Consider the following 20,461-nt stretch of genomic DNA (forward strand, 5'->3'; position numbering starts at 1 on the left):
CCTTACATATAAAAAGCCATTCACTTGCCATGGCTCCTTTCCCCAAACCCCAAACTTTCTACCAGGTGCCCAGCAGACAAAAGAACTTCTATTTAAAGTAATTCATCTTCTTTAGAAGAAAATTGTGATTATAAATGGCATACATTTTCCAATGTATGTAACATTTCTGGAAATTGAATGAAAGTGTCACAGAACCCCCATTCTTAATGGGTGTGTATATATCTCTAAAAATCTCAAGAATCTCAAAGCATATGAATGAGTGGATGGGGAATGAATGGGGATGAATGAGGAGAGGGTAGGAAAGGAGTGTTGAAGAACAGATCCTGTTGTTGGCTGGGCCAGTTTGCAGTACTGGGACAACCATCACTACATCATTAATGCCTCAAAGATCATTGATGTATTTCCTGCAGCTCTTCCTGCTGGACGCTATCAATGTACCTCTTAGAAGATAGGTTCTTTCCCACTATGTGATTACATTACATGTTCCTCCCATCAGTGAGAGTATCCATGGTTGGTCAATCCTCTGGGCTTTTCTGAAGTCCTACTTTGTACCTTTGTGCATGTGTGGCTAAAACAAATTCATTTAAGTGTTCTGAGATAACACACAAAGGAAACCATATTAAAATTCCAGTACATCAGGAAGATGACATAACAGGATTCCCCAGCATCACTCCTCCTACAAAAATATTACCAGAAATGATTTGAAGACAAGAACATCATTCTGAATATACAAGGATTCAGTAGGAGAAGCAGAGAAATCTTTTGGGCCCACAGAATCATGAGTAGCTGAAACTGGTGAAATAAATTGTCATTTCAAACTGCAAACCCCTTCCCCAAGCTGGCACAATGCACTCACAGAGAAGTTCCCTAGACTCACAGTTTCCAAGACAAGAGGAGGGAATTGAAGATGAATGTATGAGCTCCCCAGCAGTGTGGGAATCTTCACAGGAAGCCCATTCTGGTCCTCTCTTATGGGAAACACTAGGAGTCCAGGATAGCTGAGCCACTTGGGGTGAATTGAGGACAAAGAGCGAGGGGCTGATCACAGCAACTGGCACGGGAATCATGGCAGCTAATCAGCACCCCGATCAGTGACACCATGTTGAAGAGACTGGCCAACACCATGGCACCACAGGGGGCATGATTCACAGGAAGGCCTGAATCCCTGGCAGGATTTTCCACAAAGCTCCAGTGCTTACTGGAGCCTCTCTGGCCTAGGAACAACTAAAAGGTCAGGATTAAGTTCTGGTGCTCACTTAAGTCTTCCCCAGACTAGGAAACAACAGCAAGACAGTAATATAGTTCCAGGGCAGCATTTAATATCCAGTACCCACTAGAAGTTTTCACCAGACTTGGAAACAACAACAGGACAACAATTTACTTCTGGAGCAGTGTTTAAGTTTTCGCATTTGTTGTAAGTCTTCCCCAAACCAAAAAACAATGACGAAGCAATTAGTTAGTTCTAGTGCAGTGTTTTAGTTTCAGAGCTCATTATAAGTCCTCCCCAGAACAGGAAGCAACAACAGGCCAGTGTTTAAGTACCAATGCTAGGAAGTGAAGGTCAACCCCACCAAAGAATACCTGCAAAAACGGAAAGATATGACTGTATCCTCAAATGTGCTGGTGTCAATGCAAAGATGCAAGGATTGTGAAAACTCAGGGAAATAGGACACCAACAAAAGTAACCAATAAAACTCCAGCAATGAACCGAGAAGCATTGAAGACCTATAAAAAGTCTGACAGATAGTTCAGAATAATGCTCTTAAAGAAGTTCAGACAATCATAAAAAGAAATAAGTAGAAACTAAATAAAATTCGGAAAACAATTCAGGAACAAAGTGAGACATTTGACAAAGAAATAGAAACAAGCTTTAAAAACTAAATAGAAATTCTAATAAAAAAATAACTGTACCAAAAAAACTCATTAGAAAGCTTCAACAGTAGACTTGATCAAACAGAGGAAAGAAATTAGAAAGCTTGAAGACAACCTACGAAATAACCCAATCAGAGAAGGAAAAAAGAAAGAAGAGTGAAGAAGCCTATGATAATTATGGGTCACCATCATGTGAAGTAATCATGTGAAGTAATTTCTTTAAGTAGATTTAAGTAATTCCTGAGGCAGATGAGAGATAGAAAGGCATAGAATGCATACTTAAAGAAATAAGGCTGAAATTTTCCCAAATCTGGAGAGAAATGACAGCATCCAATTACAGGAAGCTCAGAGGTCACCAATTAAATTCATTCCAAAGAGGAATTCATAAAGGCACATCATAATCAAATTAACAAAAATCAAAGACAGAGAAAGAATACTCAAAGTAGCAAGATAAAAGAAACATATCACATTCAACAGAACTCCAATATGGCTTTCAGCAGATTCCTCAACAGAAACCATGCAGGCCAGGAGAAAATGGGATGCTATATTCAAAGTGCTAAAAGAAGCCACCTGTCAACAAAGAACACTGTTATCTTTTCTGACCACAATGGAATTTTTAGTTTTCTAAAAAGCCGGGCGTGGTGGCGGGCGCCTGTAGTCCCAGCTACTCGGAGAGGCTGAGGCAGGAGAATGGCGTGAACCTGGGAGGCGGAGCTTGCAGTGAGCCGAGATTGTGCCACTGCACTCCAGCCTGGGCGACAGAGCGAGACTCCGTCTCAAAAAAAAAAAAAAAAAAAATCAATAACCAAAGAGTATTGGAAAGTGTACAAATCCATGGAAAGTAACCAACATGTTCCTAAACAACAATTGGGTCAATGAAGAAATTAAAATAAAAATTAAAAAATTCCGTATGATATTGGCTGTGGGTTTGTCGTAGATAGCTCTTATTATTTTGAGATATGTCCCATCAATACCTAATTTATTGAGAGTTTTTAGCATGAAGGGTTGTTGAATTTTGTCAAAGGCCTTTTCTGCATCTATTGAGATAATCATGTGGTTTTTGTCTTTGGTTCTGTTTATATGCTGGATTACATTTATTGATTTGCGTATGTTGAACCAGCCTTGCATCCCAGGGATGAAGCCCACTTGATCATGGTGGATAAGCTTTTTGATGTGCTGCTGGATTCAGTTTGCCAGTATTTTATTGAGGATTTTTGCATCAATGTTCATCAAAGATATTGGTCTGAAATTCTCTTTTTTGGTTATGTCTCTGCCAGGTTTTGGTATCAGGACGATGCTGGCTTCATAAAATGTGTTAGGGAGAATTCCCTCTTTTTCTATCGATTGGAATAGTTTCAGAAGGAATGGTACCAGTTCCTCCTTGTACCTCTGGTAGAATTCGGCTGTGAATCCATCAGGTCCTGGACTCTTTTTGGTTGGTAAGCTATTGATTATTGCCACAATTTCAGAACCTGTTATTGGTCTATTCAGAGATTCAACTTCTTCCTGATTTAGTCTTGGGAGGGTGTATTTGTCGAGGAATTTATCCATTTCTTCTAGATTTTCTAGTTTATTTGCATAGAGGTGTTTGTAGTATTCTCTGATGGTAGATTGTATTTCTGTGGGATCGGTGGTGATATCCCCTTTTTCGTTTTTTATTGCATCTATTTGATTCTTCTCTCTTTTCTTCTTTATTAGTCTTGCTAGTGGTCCATCAATTTTGTTGATCTTTTCAAAAAACCAGCTCCTGGATTCATTAATTTTTTGAAGGGTTTTTTGTGTCTCTATTTCCTTCAGTTCTGCTCTGATTTTAGTTATTTCTAGCCTTCTGCTAGCTTTTGAATGTGTTTGCTCTTGCTTTTCTAGTTCTTTTAATTGTGATGTTAGGGTGTCAATTTTGGATCTTGCCTGCTTTCTCTTGTGGGCATTTAGTGCTATAAATTTCCCTCTACACACTAGAGCTATCTACAACAAACCCACAGCCAATATCATACTGAATGGGCAAAAACTGGAAGGATTCCCTCTGAAAACTGGCACAAGACAGGGATGCCCTCTCTCACCGCTCCTATTCAACATAGTCCTGGAAGTTCTGGCCAGAGCAATCAGGCAGGAGAAGGAAATAAAGGGTATTCAATTAGGAAAAGAGGAAGTCAAATTGTCCCTGTTTGCAGATGACATGATTGTATATCTAGAAAACCCCATTGTCTCAGCCCAAAATCTCCTTAAGCTGATTAGCAACTTCAGCAAAGTCTCAGGATACAAAATTAACGTACAAAAATCACAAGCATTCTTGTACACCAATAACAGACAAACAGAGAGCCAAATCATGAGTGAACTCCCATTCACAATTGCTTCAAAGAGAATAAAATACCTAGGAATCCAACTTACAAGGGATGTGAAGGACCTCTTCAAGGAGAACTACAAACCACTGCTCAATGAAATAAAAGAGGATACAAACAAATGGAAGAACATTCCATGCTCATGGGGTGGAAGAATCAATATCGTGAAAATGGCCATACTGCCCAAGGTAATTTATAGATTCAATGCCATCCCCATCAAGCTACCAATGACTTTCTTCACAGAATTGGAAAAAACTACTTTAAAGTTCATATGGAACCAAAAAAGAGCCCGCATCGCCAAGTCAATCCTAAGCCAAAAGAACAAAGCTGGAGGCATCACGCTACCTGACTTTAAACTATTCTACAAGGCTACAGTAACCAAAACAGCATGGTACTGGTACCACAACAGAGACATAGATCAATGGAACAGAACAGAGCCCTCAGAAATGATGCCGCATATCTACAACTATCTGATCTTTGACAAACCTGACAAAAACAAGAAATGGGGAAAGGATTCCCTATTTAATAAATGGTGCTGGGAAAACTGGCTAGCCATATGTAGAAAGCTGAAACTGGATCCCTTCCTTACACCTTATACAAAAATTAATTCAAGATGGATTAAAGACTTATATGTTAGACCTAAAACCATTAAAATCCTACAAGAAAACCTAGGCAATACCATTCAGGACATAGGCGTGGGCAAGGACTTCATGTCTAAAACACCAAAGGCAATGGCAACAAAAGCCAAAATCGACAAATGGGATCTAATTAAACTAAAGAGCTTCTGCACAGCAAAAGAAACTATCATCAGAGTGAACAGGCAACCTACAGAATGGGAGAAAATTTTTGCAACCTACTCATCTGACAAAGGGCTAATATCCAGAATCTACAATGAACTCAAACAAATTTACAAGAAAAAAACAAACAACCCCATCAAAAAGTGGGCAGAGGACATGAACAGACACTTATCAAAAGAAGACATTTATGCAGCCAAAAAACACATGAAGAAATGCTCATCATCACTGGCCATTAGAGAAATGCAAATCAAAACCACAGTGAGATACCATCTCACACCAGTTAGAATGGCCATCATTAAAAAATCAGGAAACAACAGGTGCTGGAGAGGATGTGGAGAAATAGGAACACTTTTACACTGTTGGTGGGACTGTAAACTAGTTCAACCATTGTGGAAGTCAGTGTGGCGATTCCTCAGGGATCTCGAACTAGAAATACCATTTGACCCAGCCATCCCATTACTGGGTATATACCCAAAGGACTATAAATCATGCTGCTATAAAGACACATGCACACGTATGTTTATTGCGGCACTATTCACAATAGCAAAGAGTTGGAACCAACCCAAATGTCCAACAACGATAGACTGGATTAAGAAAATGTGGCACATATACACCATGGAATACTATGCAGCCATAAAAAATGATGAGTTCGTGTCCTTTGTAGGGACATGGATGAAACTGGAAAACATCATTCTCAGTAAACTATCGCAAGGACAAAAAACCAAACACCGCATGTTCTCACTCATAGGTGGGAATTGAACAATGAGAACTCATGGACACAGGAAGTGGAACATCACACTCCGGGGACTGTTGTGGGGTGGGGGGAGGGGGGAGGGACAGCATTAGGAGATACACCTAATGCTAAATGACGAGTTAATGGGTGCAGGAAATCAACATGGCACATGGATACATATGTAACAAACCTGCACATTGTGCACATGTACCCTAAAACCCTAAAGTATAATAAAAAAAATTAAAAAAAAATTAAAAAAAATAAAAAAAAAAAAATTAAAAAATTCCTTGAGACAAAACAAAAACACACCATACCAAAACCTACGGACACAGCAAAATCAGTTCTAAGACAAAAGTTACAGCAATGCCTACATCAAAAAAGCATAAAGATTTCAAATTAAAAACCTAACAATAAACCTCAAGGAACTAGAAAAGCAAGAACAAACCAAACCCCAAATTAGTAGAAAAAATAATAATAAAGATTAGAGCAGAAATAAACAAAATTGAAACAAAAAATACAAAAGATCAATAAAATAGAAAGTTTTTTTAAAAAATAAGCAGAATTGACAAACCTTTAGCTAGACTAAGAAAAAAAAGACCCAAATAAATAAAATTAAAGATGAAAAATGAGACACTACAACTGATATCACAGAAATACAAAGGATTATTACAGACTATTTTGAACAACTATATGCAAATCAATTGGAAAACCTAGAAGAAATGGATATATTCTTGGGCACATACAACCTCCCAAACTGAATCATGAAAAAAATAGAAAATCTGAACAGACCTATAATAGGTAACAAGATTAAAGCAGTAATGAAAAGTCTCCCGTCAAAGAGTAGCCCAGAACCTGGCTTTAATGCTGAATTCTACCAAACATTTAAAAAGGAAAAAATACCAACCCCACTCAAACTATTACAAAAAGTTGAAGAGGAAGGCACACTTCCAAACTCATTCTGTGAGACCAGCATTATACTAATTCTAAAACCAGCCAAGGACATAACCAAAAAAAGAAAACTACAGGCCAATATCTCATATGAGAATAAATGCAACAATCCTCAACAAAATACAAGCAAACCAAATTCAACAACACTTTAAAAAGATAATTCACCATAATCAAGTGAGATTCATCACATGGATGCAAGGATGGTTCAACATATGCAAAACAACAAACATGATCTCTATCACATTAACAAAGTCAAGAATGAAAATTATGTGACCATTTCAACTGATGCTAAAAAAAGCATGTTATAAAATTTAACATCCCTTCATGATTAAAAACTCTCAACAAACTGCTTTGAGGACATACCTCAAAATAGTAAAGGGCATATACGACAGACTCACAGCTAATATCACACTGAATGGGCAAAGACTGAAAAAGCCTTTCCTCTAAAATTTGGAACAAGACAAAGTTGCCACTTTTACCACTTTTATTCAGGATAGTACCGGAAGACCTGAACAACAAATGGGCCAATGAAGAAATTAAATAGAGCAATTAGGCAGGAGAAAGAAATAAAGGGCATCCAGACTGGAAAGGAAAAAGTCAAATTAGCTTTGTTCACAGATGACATAATCTCATATTTAGAAAAATCCAAAGACTCCATCAAAAAACTATTAGAACCAATAAATAAATTCAGTAAAAGTTGCAGGATACAAAATCAATATATAAAAATCATTAGAACTTCTATACACCAAAACTGAACAGTCTTGAAAAGAAATCAACAAAACAATCCCATGTATAATAACTACAAAGAAATAAAATACCTAGGAATAAATTTAACTAAAGATTTAAAAAGATCTTTGCAATAAAAACTATAAAACACTGGTGAAAGACATTGAAGAGGACACAACAAAAATGAAAAGATATCTCATGTTCATGGATTAAAAGAATTCATATTAAGATGTTCGTCACCCAATGTGAGCTACAGATTCAATGCAATCTCTGTCAAAGTACCAATGGCATTCTTCACAGAAATAGAAAAAACAACTCTAAAATTCGTGTGGAACTTAAAAAGAGCCTGAATAACCAAAGAAAAAGGAACAAAGCAGCTGGGCATGGTGGCTCATGCCTGTAATCCCAGCACTTTGGGAGGCCAGGGCAGGTGGAGCACTTGAGGTCAGGAGTTCTAGACCAGCATGGCCAACATGGTGAAACCCCATCTCTACTAAAAATACAAAATTAGCTGGTCATGGTGGTGCACACCTCTAATCCAAGCTACTTGGGAAGCTGAGGCAGGAGACATTCAACCAGGAGGTGGAGGTTGCAGTGAGCCGAGATCATGCCATTGCACTCCAGCCTGGGCAACAAGAGTTAAATTCCATCTTTAAAAAAAAAAAAAAAAAGGAACAAAGCTGGAGGCATCATACTACCTGACTTCAAAATATACTACAAAGCCATAGTAACCAAAGCAGCATGGTACTGGTATAAAAACAGACAAATAGACCAATGGAACAGAATAGAGGACCCAGAAATAAATCTACATATTTGCAACCAACTCATTTTTGACAAAGGCTCAGAGAACATTCATTGGCTAAAGGATAATGTCATCAATAAACAGTGCTGGGAAAACTGGATATCCATATGCTCAAAAGTAGAACTAGACCCCAATGTCTCACCATATACAAAAATCAACTCAAAACAGATTAAAGACTTAAGTGCAAGACTTAAGATTAAAGACCTGAAAAACTATAAAACTACTAGAAGGAAAAGGTGGGAAAATGCTTCAGGACATTGGTTTGGGCAAAGACTCTTTGGGTAAGAACTCAAAAGCATAAGCAATAAAAGCAAAAATAGACAAATGAGACTACATCAAGCCAAAAACTTTTTGCATAGCAAAGGAAACAATCAACAGAGTGAAGAGACAACCTGCAGAATGGGAGAAAATATTTGTAAACTACCTACCTGACAAGGAATTAATAGTCAGAATATATAAGGAGCTCAGACACCAGCAAAAGACCTGATTAGAAAATGGGCAAAGGATCTGAATGGGTATTTCTCAAAAGAAGACATTCAAATGGCCAACAGGTATATTTAAAAATGCTCAACATCACAAATCATGAGAGAAATGCAAATCAAAGTCACCCTGAAATATCTCACCCCAATTAAAATGGCTATCATCAAAAAGACAAAAATAACTGATGCTGGTAAGGATGCTTTGAAAGGGCACTACTAGCACACTGTTGGTGTGATTATAAATGGTACAGCCCACTATAGAAAATAGTATGGAGCTTCCTCAAACAACTAAAAATAGATCTAACATATAATCTATCAATCCCACTGCTGGGTATGTATTAAAAAGAAAGAAAATCAGTATACTGGAAAGGTATACTGACATACTTTGTAGTATAAACCCATGTTTATTGCAGCACTAGCCACAGTAGTCAAGATATGAAATCAACTTAAGTGTCCATCAACAGATGAATGGATAAAGAAAATGTGGTACATGTACACAATGGAATACCATCTGGCCATTAAAGAGAATGAAATCCTGTCATTTGCATTGACATGGATGAAACTGGAGGTTATTATGTTAAGTGAAATAAGCCAGGCACAGGAAGACAAATACTGCATGTTCTCACTCATTTGTGGGAACTAAAGAAGGTGATCTCATGGAGGTAGAGAATAGAACGATAGATACCAGAGACTTGGAAGGGTGGGGAAGGGTGAATAAAGAGAGGTAGGTTAATGGCTACAAAAATACAGTTAGATGGAATAAGTCCTGGTGTTGAATAGCACAGTAGGGTGACTTTGGTTAACAACAATTCATTGTATATTTCAAAATAGCTGGAAAAGAGAATTTTAAATGTTTCCAACACAAAGAAATGATACATATTTGAGATGACGGATATCCTAATTACTCTAATTTGATCATTACACGTTGTATGCACGTATTGAAATGTCACATGTACACCAGAAATATGTAGTTATTATATAGTAATTTTTAAAATCTTGATTTAAAAACCTTCCCCCAAAATTTCAATGCCACTTGAGAAGAATAATGTGAATTCATTGTCAGCTTCACATTCATCTAACAGTTAATATTATGTTTTTAAATTCATGTTGTCTCTCTAATTCTCACAATTTTCTTAAATATTGACATTATATGACCTATTTTATAGTAAAATAAACTGGTATTCTGAAAGGTGGTGCAGCTTACCCAGGGCACACAGCTACTAGGAGAGGAGCCCATGACACAGGCCCCCCATCCTAGCCCAGAGCTCTTTTAATGAGCCCCCATGCATCCTCAGCATGGGTTAATTTACCCTGTCCTTAGCAGAGAGCAGAACAGAATAGAATGAGGCTAGCATTAATAAGCTCTGACTGGGGAGGAGGGGAGCAGCAGACGGCCTGGTTTTGGTAGATAGGAACTGAGGACTGCCGTACACAGTCCTGGGCAGCCAGGAGTAACAGGGCAGCATGGACCTGGGCCTTAGAGAGAGGAGAAAGACTAAGACAAGACACATGTTGGTGACAGTGCCAGCTTTTACAGGATCTCCCATCGCCCACCTCTTTTTTTTTTTTTTTTTTCTGATTAAGGAACTTGGCTGTGGATGAGGTGGTTGAGGCCAATGCGGTCAAAAAATATTCAGGAAGCATATTCACACTGAACAAGCTAGACCACAGGTGCAACACTTGGGGATCACAAAGCCTTAGCCTTCCATGGCACAGGGGAAAGCAGTGGTTTGAATCAGAGCTGTCTGAGTGAAATCAGTAACAAAGTGCTTCAGGGAAGAAATCTCATTTTCAAGAGCAGATTTCGAGATGATTCAAAATTGGAACATCCGACAGTGGGGGCCTGCAGGAACATTCTCCAGGACCTGACTAGTTGTTCTAAACCACAGGTAGGTCCAGGGCCTTTTGGCAAGCTGTGCAAAGATCCCAAGTCATTTGCAGTCAGTACTCAATGAGCAAAGGCAGCTCTGTCAGGGGCAATGATACCAGCCAGTGTGAAGGACACCTGTGCAAATGGGAGGGTCCACTCCATCCCGGTGATGGGGAGGGATGTTTTGTTCAGTGGTCTGTGCACACATGCACTTTGTTCCAGCTTCTGTTGGCGAAATCACTTTCTGATTTCTGCATTCTTCCTTTGATCTTGCCCAGTAAGAACTCACTCTCCAAGCATGAAAAATCCTTCCATTTACTGAAAACCTATGTGTCAGGTTTTACCATGACATATTCCTACGAAGTAGTCTTACCTCCCTTTTCCAGCTGAGGACTCTCACCTCTGGAAACAGCAAGGGGCTTGCTCAGTACTGCACAGCTAAGTCAGTGACTCCCACTGTGACCAGCCCTGAAGCCTGAGCACACCAGAGAGTTTCAGAGCCGACCATCCCTGGGATGGTTGTGAATGGCACTGCCTGGCCCACATACATGCGATGAAGGGCACAAAACTTGCATTTCCTACATACCAAGAAATCCCTCTCACTCTAAGAGTTTCCAGACCTGCTCGCAGCTATACATTGAGACCAAGAGAGCCTCAAGAGGCCCAAAGCCTGTGTCAGATCCGCTTCCAGAAGCCCTCAGGAGCGTCCTCACCCATTTGTGGATTAGACAAACTAGACCACACACTCCTGGAGTGCTGCAGCACAGCTGGAAGGTATTCAATAAATCCTCCCTTTTCCTGTCCTCGCCATTTCCCATGTATGACATGTGGGCCTACAACTACCATGGGTGTCTTGGAATTCTCTTGAAGCTGGCCTGGGGCGCAGGTTTCATCACACTCCCGCTAGGGTCATAGCCAGATGCACTAAGCACTTGCTTCTTGCCAGCCATGCTGCTTTGTAGTTTGGATACATCATCTATTTGAGTGCTTCCAGCAGTGCAATGGAGCAGATATTACCATTATCCCAATAGAAACGAGCTACTTGGGAGGCTGAGGTGGGAAGATCACTTGAACCTGGGAGGTCAACACTGCAGTGAGCTGTGATCACGCCACCGCACTCCAGCCTCGATGAAAAAGCAAGGCCCTGTCTCAAAAACAAAAACAAACAAACAAGACAAGACACTGAAGTGAGGAAAGTTACATCACTGGTGTAATATGTTACTCAGAATAAACAGTAGATATTAGATGTAAACATGAGCCTTCCTGTCTTCACTGAGTTCCTAATCAGTCCTTTATTTAGCCTCCCTTGGAAGTCTCTGGAACTTCTCTAGGCCTCACCTCTGTGGTGGTCCTAGAGCTCCCCTTAGTCACAGAGTAAAGGACTGAAGCAGCAGCGCCTTAAACTCAGAGGAAGTCACAGGCCCATGGGTGACCCAGGATGCCCAACAATATCTTCAGTATCGGGCTGGAGGTGTAATTAGGGAAACACTCTGACTTGTGCTATCTCTGCTGCAGATTTGGGAATTGTAGCCCCATCGGTACTTGTGAGACTAACGACTGCACAAGAAATCTGCAAACCATAAAAACTGGTATTTCCTACATCCTGGAAAGGATGCTACTCTAAAACTTTGCCTGCTACTCCAAATGCTATTTTTTTAATTGTTATTAATTTAGATAGCTTCTATAATATTTCAAAATTGTTATAAGCTCCCTCAAAGCCTAAGCAGAGAGAAACAGAATCACACGACCTCCTACACTTAACTAGACTGTGGTGCTTTGGCCCTGTCCTCTTATCTTGTCTGAGAATGGCATATGATTTTGTTGTATCTTATTTTAGGGAGAAACATTTAGATTATATGTCTTTTATCTATGATTTGGTTCCGATTTTTTTTTCCTCAGAAAGACAGTGTTCATTTCTATTCTTCAGAGCAGAAAATCAGTCTCTTAACAAACCATCCACAGATAGGAAATATAAACGCACTTCGAAATTCTGGAGAAAAAAAAGATGAATTGTGCACAGCCTAGCAACTATGAATTGATGAATTCTAACCCATGTTTTTTCTCATTAGATCTAAAATCCCACCATGCTAACTGCCCATTATTTTCTGCACTGCTTATTTTCTGCACACCAAATAAAAGGCCTTGACCCTTCAAGGAATAACCCAATTTCTCCAGAGGAAAGATATTATTTGACCAGAATATCCTTTTACAACAAAATAAGGATCACAACCTTACCATATAAAGCTGTTGAAAACAAGACTAAATAAGTTCTGAATGTAACCAATTAGAATTTCTACAACATGTGGGTGCTGCTGATCAAATTGTTAAAGCGTTGTGTGCTTGTGGATTAGTTTTTTTTTTTTCTTCTCAGTTTCAGCTTTAGTTCTGTTTTGTTTTGCAAGAACGAAAGGGGAAGGACCTCCTAACCAACCCAACAGATCAGTTCCAGCAAGCCTCGAGGCTCGCGGGGTTTATGGTCACTGACTTCACTGAGCCAGGGAGCACGGAAGTTGCTGCCGCTGTGCAACTTGGGTTTTCTTTATCCTGCAGTCTTTACCTAAGCAGAACTGCACACCAGAGACTCTGGCTCTTCGTGTATGGCTCTCTCAGGGTCCAACAAGAGCAAGCTGTGGGTCTGTGAGTGTTTATGTGTGCTTTTGTTCACTTCACACTTATTGAAAAGTGTGTGTGTGAGAGGGTGGGGTGTGTGTGTCAAAGAGAGTGAGGAAGAGAAGGAGAGAGAGATCAGTTGATTCTGCAGCCTCAGCTCCAGCATCCCTCAGTTAGGAGCTTCCGAAGCCAGGTGATCAGTTGGGATGCATAGCTCGGAGATGCAGTACCCCTGGAAAATCCTTATGGTGGCGCCTCTATTCTTGCTCCTGTCTCTTCAGTCCTCGGCCTCTCCAGCCAATGATGACCAGTCCAGGCCCAGACACTCGAATGGGCACACCTGTGTAGGTATGTAAATAAATATTTTTGTATTTTCTATATAGACATAACAATGGGATCCAATACTTTGCTTGCATAATAAATCACATATTTTATTAAATTAAGAGTTGTAAGATTCCAAGTAAGGCACCAGTAACCTCTCTGACATAGAGAAATATAGATTCTAAGAGTAGACATTGACACTACATACATCTATGTGAATAAAAAGCATACTAATTTAAATTGGGCATAAAACTCTTCCACCTCGTTGGCAATTGGAATTTTTTCTTCTTCTTTAGGTAACTATTATTTCAGGCTATTTCAACCTGAAATTTTTACTGCTTTTCATGGGCTTTGACCTCACACAGACACATCTGAGTTTGAATCACTGCCCTCCTCCTACCCTACTCTCCCATTTCCTACTGGCTGTGGAAACCTGGAGCAATGTACTTAACCCTCTCCAAGCTTCTGTGTCCTTATTGGTGAACTGAAGCTAATGAGACTCATCTCATAGGGATACCGTGGAAATTGTGACCATGCATGTAAATCTGTGGCATGTGCGCATAATAAGGACTCAACCATCTTAGCTTCCTTCCGTCTCTCAGAGAATCCAGATTTGGCGATCGCCTGGAGACGCTGAGCACTGATATGGCTTCTTGGCTTATCTGTTAATGAAGTGTTTTATTTCCAAGAGGTTTTTTTTGTTTTGTTTTTTTGGATGAGAGTAGGAAGTAAGGTAACATCTTTGATATTCACATTGTAGCTCTCGTAACATGGGAATTCTCGTAACAGTGGTGGCATTTAGATGGTACAGTCCATGGAGCCACATAGACTGAGAACTCCTAGTAGTAAGTAATTGTTCAATGAGCAGACGTCAAAATAGAATCCTAGCTTGAGAAGCCAGAAAAATAACTCTAGGATAAGTCTGATGGCCACATGCTGCAAATGGAAAATCCAGACACAGATTCTGACACTTAGGAATTGTTTCTGGAGACAATATGGAAATATATCTGAATTAGTCCTACTTTCTCAAAATCATGGCCTCAGGTCATTGTACATGTTAGGAGATGCATCTCTACTTCCAAAGTCCTTTTTTTTTTTTTTTTTTCTGAGATGGATTATCACACTGTCACCTGGGCTGGAGTACAATGGTGCAGTCTCAGCTCACTGCAACCTCTACCTCCCTGGTTCACGCAATTCTCCTGCCTCAGCCTCCCAAGTAGCTGGGATTACAGGCGCACACCACCACACCCGGCTAATTTTTTGTATTTTTAGTAAAGATGGGATTTCACTATGTTGGCCACACCGGTCTCGAACTCCTGACCTCGTGATCCGCCCGCCTCGGCTCCCAAAGTGCTGGGATTACAGGCATGAGCCACCGCACCCAGCCTCCAAAGTCTTGTTTCAATTAAGACCCAGATTACCCAAGACTCTATTTTCCAGAGAGCTGGAGGCAGAGGTGTGTGGTCCTTTGAACCATGCCTGGGAGATCATCCTCCCCCAGTATTTGGTTTCCTTAAATAATTATTTGCCACCTTTTCATTTTTCTCAAAACAAAACCCTACTGCCCATCAAATGGAAATACACTTGAGAAAAGCTCAGATGAAATCAGTTTTACTTCTGGGCTCGTTGCAAACTAAATGTTTGAGTTTGGGCAAGTTGTCAGGGCTGAGATCCTTGGACCTTCACTTCAGTAAAATGGACAGGAGGTACTCATTCCTTTCTCTGCCCTGTTCCCAGTGAGGTCATAGAGGGTGAGAAGGAGGTGTTGGGGAGATTTCAGGATGGGGTTGCTCTGGTTTTTCTATTGCTGCATCAAAAATTACAATAACAGCCATTTTGTTGTATTATGATTTTTTGGGTGAAAAATTTGTTCAAACACTGGCTGGTGAGTCTTCTTCTCTATGTAGGAGTGACTGAGGTTAGGAGGTGGTATTCAGATGGTGGATTGATGGATCTGGGACTGACAGAAACAGCTTCACTCACATGTGTGGCACCTTGGGGGTGAGGGAATGGCTAGAGGGTTGGCTCATCTAGGAGTACCATCAGAGTGCCCACACATGGCTGTCTTGGGTAGTAGCCTTTCTTACCTGGCAGCTTAGGAATCCCAGAGAGAATTCCAAAAGAGAGGAATTAGAAGCTGCCAATCTTTCAAGTTTTGGGTCTGGAAATGGGCACAGCATTACTTGCCATCTTCCACTGCTCAAAGCATTCACAAGTACCTCCACCCAGACTCAAACGAGGGGGCAGAGACCCTTCATTTTGATGGAGAAGGTCAAGAAATGTGTGGTCATCTCTATCATTCACAGAGGTTCACTTCAGTTGCCCATACAAATTCTCACGGCCCCAAGAGCTTGGAGACTCTGTTGCTGATTAGGTTTGAGGATAATTTAGCACCCATTTTCCCAGCAACTCACAACTTCTTCTGGCTAACTCTGCCTGGGTGACTTACTCACCTGTTGTCATAATAGCAAGAAAGGTGAGTGCAAGAGGAGTCCAGTCTTGTGATGAACACTTACTGAGCACTGCCTATGTGCTGAGACAGGGGCTGAAGGCGGTCCAACTTGGTGCTTCACTGTTTGAAGTTGGCTTTTGGGGGAGACAGGATTAGAAATGTGTGTGCAGGGGAGTTTATTGAGAAGTGCTCTTGGCAAAAAGACCAGCAAGAGAGGAAGGAAGTGGGGTTGGCAGGGAAAAGGCGGGCTGTGCTGCAGCCATAAAAGAAGCCCTGGTGGATCCCACTGAGAGCTCTTGGACTAAAATAGCTCTTCAGAGTTGTCCTGAAGTCGGTGCAGGTCTTGGAATTCCCACATCAAACAGTCCCTGGATGTGACCTGACCACAGGGGAGGGCTGTAATTTTGAGACATCTCCCATTGGTGGAGACAGTTCTGGCAAGGGACTCTGATGCTGGCGTAATCCTTCAGACCGATGGCTCCAGAAGCTGGGGAGTGAGTGTCTCCTGACGGGATCCTGGGGTGTACCTACTGAAAGGGTTGCATGTGGGAAGCATCTCAGGAAGCAGTGAGGTCCGCTCTTTCGCAGCTGGTGGGAAGAGGAAGAAGTGTGCGGAAGAGGGGAGAGAAGAGAAGGAATTGTTGATTGGAGTTCTTCTAACTCTACACTTGTTGCCAACACCCTAACAACTTTCTGACAAGAAGCAGGATTACATGACTTCAAACCCTCCAGCAGAAAGGCGGTCCCCAAACATTTCCATGCTCACTCCTCACATGGCCACTGAATATGCAAGACCCTGCACTCAGAGCCGGGGAAAACAGATGAAGGAGAAGAAGGATTTTTAGAATGTCTGTCTTCAGGAAATTCACTGTCCAGTTTAGAGGAAAACGAAACCCTGGAGCCTTGTAAAGATTACAGTCCTTTAAAATGAATGTTGAACTGGGCCCTTAGTGCCCTTGGTAATACCCTTTCTCTAGAGCTCTTTAAACTGCCAATGCCAGAGCCAGCAGAGCACCATGAAGTGCAGGGCAGAGGCTCACAGCTTGGGAGCGGGCACTGCGGACTCCGCTCATAAAGCCACCTGGGGAAGGTGAAGTAATAGCCTCAAAAAAAGTGTTTAAAACTTTAAGATTTTAGGACATGTGTGGTGGCTCACGCCTGTAATCCCAGCATTTTGGGAGGCCGAGGTGGGCAGATCACGAGGTCAGGAGATTGAGACCTGCCTGGCCAATATGGTGAAACCCTGTCTCTACTAAAAAAAAAGAAAAATGTATATATATATATATATATATATATATATATATATATATATATATATATATACATACACAAAAATTAGCAGGACGTGGTGGTGCATGCCTGTAGTCCCAGCTACTCAGGGGGCTGAGGCAGAAGAATTGCTTGAACCCAGGAGGCAGAGGTTGCAATGAGCTGAGATCACATCACCACACTCCAGCCTGGGCGACAGAGCGAGATGCCATCTCAGAAAAACAACAACAACAAAAAAAAAAAACTTTAGAATTCTAGAAACATTTCTACCTGAATATTGCTAGTCAAAGAAGGAAGCTTCAGTTATCTCAAAGATTCTGTTGCGTTCACCTGCTTGCTGAAAGAACCCAGGCCACAAAAACTTTTCTGAGCAAAAGGTGTTTAGGCAGCTGGATTTCTGATCATCCCAAATGAGCAAGAATGATTCATCTTTTTTTTTTTTTAATAAAGACAAAGTCCTACTCTATCACCTAGGCTGCAGTGCAGTGGTACAATTATAGCACACTGAAGCCTCAACAGCCCAGGCTGTAGTGATCCTCCCACCTCAGCCTCCTGTGTAACTGGGACTACAGGTGCACACCACCATGCCTGCCTAATTGTTTTATTTTTATTTTTGTGGAGACAGGGTCTCATTATGTTGTCCAGGCTGGTCTCAAACTTCTGGGCCCAAGCAATCTGTCTGCCTCAGCCTCCCAAAGTGCTGGGATTATAAGCATGAGCCACCGTGTCCAGCCCTCTTCATTTTTGTTAGTTGTCAGCTGTCTTTTAATTGCCATTCCAACATAAATTCTTACCTTGATCATAAAAGGATACCCTTGCCTTGATTTGTAAGATCATAATAACACAAAATATTTATATCACCTTCCCAACACATGGAAGAAGTTCTTCCTTCCTATTTTTCATCAAGATCGACTGAACTAGTTGGGTTTCATCCATTTTTATGAAGATTATTGTTGAGTAATCATATTTGCTTCTTACTCATAAAGTTTGTTTTGCTACTGGTCTCCCCAACACTTCTCCATGGGGGTGGTACCTTCCATCTTTTCTCTGACTTGAATGTGGACTAATTGGAGTGATGCCTGGAGAAAGTCACTACAGCCAAGTGCTCTTCAGCCACACGAATGACATTTGCGAGTTAATAACCATAATAATTGCCAACATTTATTGGACACTGACTGTATGATAAGCCATCTTCCAAAAGATTTATGTGTATTAACCCATTTAATCATTACAATGAGCTTATGAAGTCTGTATTATCATTATCCTTATTTGGTAGGTGAAAAAACAAAGACAGAAATAAGTAACTTGTTCAAGGATACATAGTTAGTTAAAACTTGGCTTATTCCTCGCTTTAATTGTGATTATGTTATTGTTGACATGATTAAATCAGGGTAAAATATTTTTCCCATATTGTTTTAAATAACAGCTTTATTGAGAAATATAATTCATGTATCATAAAGTTCACCCTTTTAAAGTGTAAAAGTGGCATTTAGTATATTCATGAGTTGTGCATTGATCACCAATATTTAATTCCAGAACACTTCACTGCTCCCCCCAAAAATCCAATTCTCTTAGCAGTTACTCCCCATTTCCTTCTCTCTATAGCCCTTGGAAATCACAACTCTACTTCCTGTCTCTGTGGGCATTTCACGTAAATATGATAATATAAAACATGGCCTTTTGCTACAGGCCTCTTTGACTTAGCATAATGTTTTCAAGGTTCATTCATGTTGTGGCATGTATCAACCTTATTTCTTCTTACAGCTGAATAATATTCCATTGTATGGACATACTTGGTTTTGTTATTTATTCATTGTTGATGGACATTTGAGTTGTTTTCACTTCTTGGTGATTATGAATAATTCTGCTATGATTATTCATGTACAAGATTTTATGTGGACATGTGTTTTTATTTCTTTTGGGTATATACCTAGGAGTGGAATTTCTAGGGCATGCGGTAATTCCATCTTTAACATTTTGAGGAACTGCCAAACTATTTTCCAAGCAGCTGCACCATTTTACATTTCTACCAGCGATGTATGAAAGTTGTAACTTCTCCACCTTCTTGCCAACACTTAGTTATTCATCATTTTGCTATTGCCATCATAGTAGCTGTGGAGTGAGGTCTCATTTTTGGTTTTAATTTGTATTTCCCAAATGATAATGATGTTAGCATCTTTTCATGTGCTTATTGGCCATTTGTATATCTTCTTTGAAAAAAAATTTCTATTCAAATCTTTTGCCCCTCTTTAAATTGGGTTTATCTTTTTATTGTTGAATTGTAAAAATTCTCCATATAGTCTAGATACAAGTCTCTTTTCAAATATATGATTCACAAATATTTTCTCCCATTCTGTGTTTCCTTCTGCCACTTTCCTAATGGTGTCCTTTCACGAACAAAATTTAGTAATTTTGATGGAGTCCAGTGTATCTATTTTTTTCTTTTGTCTCTTGTATTTTTGGTGTCATATCTAAGACCTATATTTTAAAATTGTTGTTGCAGTTATTGGTTTTCTTTTGTCATATGCCTGTTCCTTTGTCTTATTTCCCAGACACCAAGTTCCTCACCACGAATATAGCAACCATGAGCGAAACTTCTGGGGTTGCAAGTAACAGCAATCAACTTAAACTAGGCTAAGCAAAAAAAAAAAAAAAAGAAAAAAAGAGGAAATTTGCTTTTGAGAATTCCAAGAGTGAATTTTAGAATCAAAAGGAGAAAACAGACCTACAAATCAAGCTAGGAAACAAAAAATGTTGGCTGCCAGGAACCCAGAGAGTTCTCTCTCCTGGCGCCTCGCCGCTGCCTCCGTCTCTATCCCTACAGACCAGCTGGTTTAATGCCCTCCACCCTTTGGCTGACTACCGGCTCCCACAAGCTCTGAGTTCGTATGTGGTAGTTCAGCCCACAGAAGTGTGTTCACCTTCTGGTTACCAATTCCAGCTTCCCAGCAGAGAGAATTTGGGCTAAGTCTTTAGTTCACCGACTAAGGGGCGGGTGGGAGTGGGGAGAGCTCAAAGTACAGAGATGGCTGCCAGGCTCATGGTGTGAGGGGATAGCTCTCACTGAAGCAGGGTATTGTTGTGACTGGAGGGATACTCCAAAAGGAGCCCTCACAGAAGTTACTGAGCTATTGAGCCTACAGCCCCATCACAAACAACCCCAGCTCCAATCCCAAAGAGTAACCCCACAGTGGGGAACTAACCAGAAGACCTGAGGACATGGCCATAAATGTATTCCCAAAG

The 20,461-nt window shown here is 40.4% G+C and overlaps 1 protein-coding gene across 5 annotated transcripts in view; it reads left to right on the forward strand.

Annotated features, from left to right (window-relative positions):
* The first annotated feature begins 12,975 nt into the window (after positions 1 to 12,975).
* The window catches only part of AOAH (acyloxyacyl hydrolase), a 216,500-nt gene continuing 209,014 nt past the window's right edge, over positions 12,976 to 20,461 (forward strand). Inside the window, exon 1 of one of the 5 annotated variants that reach the window (XM_055293408.2) lies at positions 12,976 to 13,524. In XM_055293408.2, the coding sequence (XP_055149383.1) occupies positions 13,383 to 13,524 (142 nt within the window). In that variant the 5' untranslated portion in view covers positions 12,976 to 13,382. The remainder of the gene's footprint in view (positions 13,525 to 20,461) is intronic. The other 4 variants (XM_055293407.2, XM_055293410.2, XM_055293409.2 and 1 more) reach the window with 4 other exon arrangements.

Source organism: Symphalangus syndactylus, chromosome 9 (assembly GCF_028878055.3).
Source record: "Symphalangus syndactylus isolate Jambi chromosome 9, NHGRI_mSymSyn1-v2.1_pri, whole genome shotgun sequence".
Taxonomy (NCBI): domain Eukaryota; kingdom Metazoa; phylum Chordata; class Mammalia; order Primates; family Hylobatidae; genus Symphalangus; species Symphalangus syndactylus.